Source organism: Pseudochaenichthys georgianus, chromosome 20 (genome assembly GCF_902827115.2).
Source record: "Pseudochaenichthys georgianus chromosome 20, fPseGeo1.2, whole genome shotgun sequence".
Classification (NCBI taxonomy): domain Eukaryota; kingdom Metazoa; phylum Chordata; class Actinopteri; order Perciformes; family Channichthyidae; genus Pseudochaenichthys; species Pseudochaenichthys georgianus.
Genome location: NC_047522.1, coordinates 21,341,637 through 21,347,766, shown reverse-complemented (window position 1 = coordinate 21,347,766; position 6,130 = coordinate 21,341,637). Strand labels below are relative to the sequence as shown.

Genomic DNA, 6,130 nt, shown 5'->3' with positions numbered 1-6,130 from the left:
TTAGTACTTTTCCTTATAATGTGTGTGTAGCATACCAACTAATGGAAGCAGCAAGTCACACAAGTTTGTCATGTGTTTTTAAAGGTGTCACTGTTTCTCTTGTCAGTGTTTGTTATTTGCATACTGCTTTTTTCCCGCCCCAATGAACCCTTTCTGCCCAGCCCTAACAAGAGCATTTGTTTGGCGTGTATGTTTATAACATTATGCAAACGTTGTGGTTTTATGATGTCACGCAGGTATACTTACTGTCACTAGTATCTTCCAGCTTAGCAAAATGGATTGATGCAAACATTTAGACTTTGAAGCATATGAAAAGATTGGAGTTTTAGGTCTGCTATCAGCAACACTTTGTATTGTTCAGGCCTCTGAGCTGATAGGCTGCCTTTAAAATGCAAATGGTTCCTCTTTTAATAGCTAAACTGTGTGTACTAAGAAGAAGAGAATAAATAAATGAGCAGAACAAAAGAGAAGCCAGTGTGTGTGTGTGTGTGTGTGTGTGTGTGTGTGTGTGTGTGTGTGTGTGTGTGTGTGTGTGTGTGTGTGTGTGTGTGTGTGTGTGTGTGTGTGTGTGTGTGTGTGTGTGTGTGTGTGTGTGTGTGTGTGTGTGTGAAAGCAGTCATTGTGTGCGACCGCCGTCCTATTTGTTTCTACCACCAGGAGGCGACAAAACCTTTCAAATCCGAAACAAAGTGTCTGTAACTCAAAAACAAAGTGCTGAGTTAAACTAAGCAATTGTGCTAATGTCAACACAAATATAAAATGTATTCATCAGCCCAAACTGTCATTAAATAAACTACCTTCGTATGTTAAGATTACTTTAAAAGACTCGTTAAGATAAGACTGTAGGAATAGGGAAATGTCCCGAGCTGCACAGTAATATATTTTACATAGATACAGGTGTTACTGTGTTACTCCTCTGTGGTGCTCCTGTCTTGTGTAATTGGCTGAATTACACAAGCATTAAAAGCCACACCTGAACGTAAAAAGTCTGCAATGCACTTGTCATTTAATTTCTCAGAATAAAAAACGCACATTTTTCATGAAATTGCTGTTTTTTTTAAACAAATGTAGGCCCTGAACTTCATCTCTGCTACACACTGGGGCCGGAGGCTTCTGAGAGGAGGCGGCCACATGCACAGCTTGTTTGTGGGTGGCATGGCACCCAAGGGAGTCAGTCGGGGAGTGGGCAGAGTGCAGGGGGCCCAGTCCATGACTAATCAGCACCCTGAGCGGGCTGCCAGATGGGCCTTTTGGATCATCTGTGGCTCAGGACGATCGTGCCAGTGGCCAACCAATCACAACAAAGCACCGCTCGGAGAACACTGTGGACGCCATGTGGTCGTTACATGTGTGGCTGTTTGTTTGAAAAATGATTTGATGATTAAAATATGGTTCAGGGTGCATTCAGGATTCGGTTAGGCATTATGATATCAGTGGGTTTGCATTTTAAAGCTCTTTATTCGACACCACGGTCAACCATTTAGTGTATGTTGAAATGTGTGGACTTCCTTACACTTCCCTTTTTAGAAGACGTTACTTTGCCTCCCCTGAAGATCGCTAACGAATAAGGGGCTGGTTGTCTCGTGACGTCAGTGACACTCACTGAAGCAGTATACTTCCTGCATTGGCACTCAATGTTGGCATAGGGTTAGCCATTACTGTAGAAGCAAGCTGTGGCACTGCCATGCTGAGCTCTCCCCACACACGCTCCTCAGTGCGGCACGGATCATTAAGCCGCTTCATTATAAAACACAACTTTTAATAAAAGAATCATCATCCCGCTGGAAGATGGAGATAGAGCATGTTTAATTACTTCGCTTAAGTACACAACAGAGAAGTCTACATAGTGCTTCATGCAAAGACATCAAAAAATAAAAGCTAAATTATGGAGTGTGTGTGTGTGCGTGCGTGCGTGCGTGTGTGTGTGTGTGTGTCAGAGGTGATTGCAATGCTCTTTATACACTAATTGTCGTCAACATGTCGTCGGTGCTGGTTGAGCGGTTGTTGCATTTGTATCTGAAGAGCATGAATCTATCCAAAGCTTCAGTTCCAAATGGGGGGGATTCAAATCTACACAATTGCATTGGCCTCGGAGCTGGTATAAGATTGCAGGACTTACCCTGACTCCATCGTGCCTCATAGCTTTACACAGCCAATCAATAAGTACAAGCGTTTCGTAGGGTTATGAAAACAACACTATATAGGCTCCAAATTACACATTTATTTTAAAAGTCTTATATTTAGAAATTGAATCACACGTTAAAGTAGTATATTAGAGCCTCAGATGCTTCAGAAATGAAGGATTCACTTAATTATCATTTAATTTAGTTTCACTAAAACACCCCTTACACCAGAAAGTGTAATCCCAGCCACAGGGTGTGAACGCTCCGATCCTCATTTACAGACTGGCGTCCCATCACTTTGTGTTTAGGAGCAGGGAATGTGATAATGAAGTCACTCAGGACTGCAAGCATGCTTTAACAGCAAGTCAGGGGTCTTTTTTTCACCCGCTATTTTAGGATATGCCGGCATGTGTTTAAGGACGTTACATTTCTTACGTCAAAGTGGGACGATGCCTCCTCTTTGTCTCCTATCTGCCGCACCATGATTTATTGTTCCCAAATGGCCACATAGCTAATTAACAGAGTAATTAATTAATATGAATTTGCATATTTGCATTTGCAATTACTGCCGTGAAGTAATTAGTTTGAGATGGAAGAGTTTGACTCATCAGATGTTGGTGTGTGTACTGGACCAGAAAGACCCGCGCCAGCTGAGGCTTCAGGGGGGGGGGGGGCACATCAGGAATGGATGGGGAAGGTATGTATCAAATAGAAGTTAGGCAGGTTTCGTGGACAGATAATACAATTCAAATTAAAATACAATGCTGCACTCGGTGCTTTACTATGACATTGCATGTGATGCAGCCATATTGAAAGAACTAGACGGGTGCCATTGCTGCAGAAAAACCAAAAATAATAATTTAAAATTCAGTTTTATCGACAATTTAATTTGGCTGTCTGGAGTGCTTTCTTTAGAGGAATGACTTTTTCCTGAATAAAGTCCAAATGTGAAAAAGATAATGATAGAAATACAGTTTTTTAGACAATTTAACAATAATTTAGCTGTCTGGACTTCTTTCTTTTGAGGAACCCTCTTGCTGTGCCTGAATAATGCCGGAGTGTGCATGTTGACAGCACAGTGAGTTAATGAAATGAGAATAAACTAGTGTGAACAGATCCCCGAGTATCATCACTTCACAAGATCATGTGACTCAGTGTGCTCAGACTTTCATTTTGAAACTCAAATCTGTCCCTGGGGAGTAAGACTGGCACCGAATCCCCGCACTGCAGTCAGACTGGGAACACTGGGAGAGAGAGGCATTTTGGCGATAGAGAGATACAAACATAGGAGGGTGAGAGACATAGCGTCACAGAGAGAGAGAGAGAGAGAGAGAGAGAGAGAGAGAGAGAGAGAGAGCTAACCTGCCTGTGACGTCATCAGCAGATGGCATCAGTGTCTTTACTGCTGGAAGAAGAAGAAGAGAGGGAGAGGAGAGGAGAGGAGGAGGACTGATATCTGCTGCTGAAAGCCTGTCTAAGCTTCTGGAAGCTTCAGGAAGATGCTCTCTGGAATCTAACACCAAAGCTGGGTGAGAAACTCGTCCATATCCTCGGACAGGAAGTCAATACATTTAAGATTTAGTAGGGTTTTTTTTGCAGGAAGTTGACTTGCCTTATTAGGATCAATAATAGGCTACTATTAAAAGACAGGGGCTCATTATGCTTGGTATAGCTGCATGACGATTCTTATTTTTTAACCTGTTTTCTTGTCGTGGATTTTTTGCAGTTTTTTGTGGAAATGATAAGGTTGATAATAATGTGGTATGTTATTGTAATATGCTTTGACATGTTTCTATATTTAAGCTGGTGAAATAGTTTCTCTGATTTCTACTTCAACAGTTACAACTAATAACTTGTATTGCTTATATAATAAGAATAATGGTAGTTTATTTGTTAGTTCTTCAAGATAGGCTACATGATGCAGTTTAGCAAGCTTATTATGTCTGCAAATGTTCATATTTCCGGATTCAGTAGCCTACAGTTTAATTGTATGTGTAATATACATTTTACTCACGTGCTGCAGGAGATCATGCTGACTTTCGATGAGCCCCCCTCCACCCAGACCAGCAGCCCCTTCAGGAACAGCTGGGCCACCAACCAATTAAATGTCAAATGTGTTAAAGCAGAGCCCTGCAGAGCCCTGGAGGACACGTTAGAGTCCCGGGGAGAGGAGGAGGAGAGGCACGGTGGCGAGGAGGACGAAGAGGAACAAGGTGTGAGGAGAAGGGGGTCTCATAAGAAAAAGTTTAGCCAGGGACGGATGGACCGGGTCCGACTGCGGCGCATTGAAGCAAATACGCGGGAAAGAAACCGCATGCACAGCCTGAACAGCGAGCTGGACATACTGAGGAAAGTAGTTCCGTGCTACTCCAACACGCAGAAACTCTCCAAAATAGATACACTCCGCCTTGCTAAGAACTACATCTGGGCCCTGAGTGAGACTTTGAGCATTGGGAAAAGGCCGGACCTACTCACCTTCGTGCAGACTCTGTGCAAGGGTCTCTCCCAGCCCACCACTAACCTGGTGGCCGGCTGTCTGCAGCTGAACGCCCGCAGCTTCGTCTCGGAGCCCGGCGGGGAGGCTTTCCCCTTGTACCCGGGGTCCTATAACCACCCCCGCGGGCCTGAGGCGGTGGGCTCCGGCTCGGCGGACAGGCCTCCCCGGTCCTTCGGCTCTTTCTGCGGCCCTGCCCTGTATGACAGCCCCTCGCCGGACAGCCCCCCCGATGCAGGGGCACTCAGCCCTCCTATGAACTTCAACGGGATCTTCTCCCTGAAACACGAGGAGCCCGGGGACTACCGGAGCTGCCACTACGGCCTCCGGTACTGCTCCGTCGGCCAGGGCTCCTCCGCGGACCCGTATGACATCCACCTCCGGAGCCAGTTTTACCAGGTGCAGGAGGACTTAAATAAACCTTTCCATAATTAATAACGATAGAGATGTTGACTAAAAACATGTAGAAATGATATGTTTGCGGGGCGTGCCTATTGTTGCTGCCTCCTGTTGAACGATAGTCAATTAATCTTATTTAATCTAATTAAATGTTCGTTGTCTGGGGATAGCTGTGGCAGACACACACACACACACACACACACACACACACACACACACACACACACACACACACACACACACACACACACACACACACACACACACACACACACACACACACACACACACACACACACACATGTGCAGACACAGGTGGGGACACGCCAACATTTATTTGTGGTTTGTTTGGTGGTTTAATCTGTACTAAAAACGAACCACAGCGTAATAACACAACGTAAGGCAGAGGGACCTATGCAATCTGCATTTCTCATTATTTATTAATTTAATAAGATAATCAATGTTGTTTTCCTGTGTGAAACTTGTATTGGAAATAGGATGTAAATAACGAATTATATGTGTGTAAGTGGGAAACTGGAGTTATTCCCACTGTATGTAGGCGTGTTGTGGAATGTGCAGCCATTAGGCCCATTGAGTTAGATATTGGTGGTAATAATGTCGCATTACACTCAGGCCTTGCCATATTTCAGAGATTCCTCTACGACTAAATAAAGCAGAATAACAAAAATAATTACCTAGGAATTAAATGTAGAAGTTTGTTTTTTGCTCTAGCTAGGCCGACATAAGAATGTGCTGTTGACATGTGATGTGATATCATGGTGAATTATTTGGCCCTCAGTGGGTGTGGCAGCTGTTTCTCTCTTATTCTTTTTTAAAATGAGTCTTGCCTTAATTGGGATCAATGACAGGACTAATGAAAACGTGTTTGTCTGTAATATTGGCGTTTTATTGGCAAATTGATGTCAGATATTAAGTCGATTGTTGTGGATGAACTGTTCTGGTGCACTTTGCTTTATTCAACTTTGTTTTATACAACAAATAAAACACAAGTTAAAACCAATGATGAAAGTATATGAGATATTCTTAATTTATGCATGTTGTTCTTAGATTTTTGAAGCATCAACCAGTTGTTATGAGGTATTGGTGCTGTTTG

The 6,130-nt window shown here is 43.4% G+C and overlaps 1 protein-coding gene across 1 annotated transcript; it reads left to right on the top strand.

Moving 5' to 3' along the window:
• The first annotated feature begins 3,536 nt into the window (after positions 1–3,536).
• neurod6a (neuronal differentiation 6a) lies at positions 3,537–5,205 on the top strand. Its single transcript, XM_034108991.1, has 2 exons — positions 3,537–3,652; positions 4,147–5,205. Exon 2 carries the CDS (start codon positions 4,153–4,155, stop codon positions 5,050–5,052), a length of 900 nt encoding a protein of 299 aa, XP_033964882.1. The 5' UTR covers positions 3,537–3,652; positions 4,147–4,152; the 3' UTR covers positions 5,053–5,205.
• Positions 5,206–6,130: the final 925 nt, after the last annotated feature.

Excerpts from the sequence above, each read along its gene's own strand:
- neurod6a (XM_034108991.1), top strand. The coding sequence starts at position 4,153 with ATGCTGACTTTCGATGAGCCCCCCTCCACCCAGACCAGCAGCCCCTTC.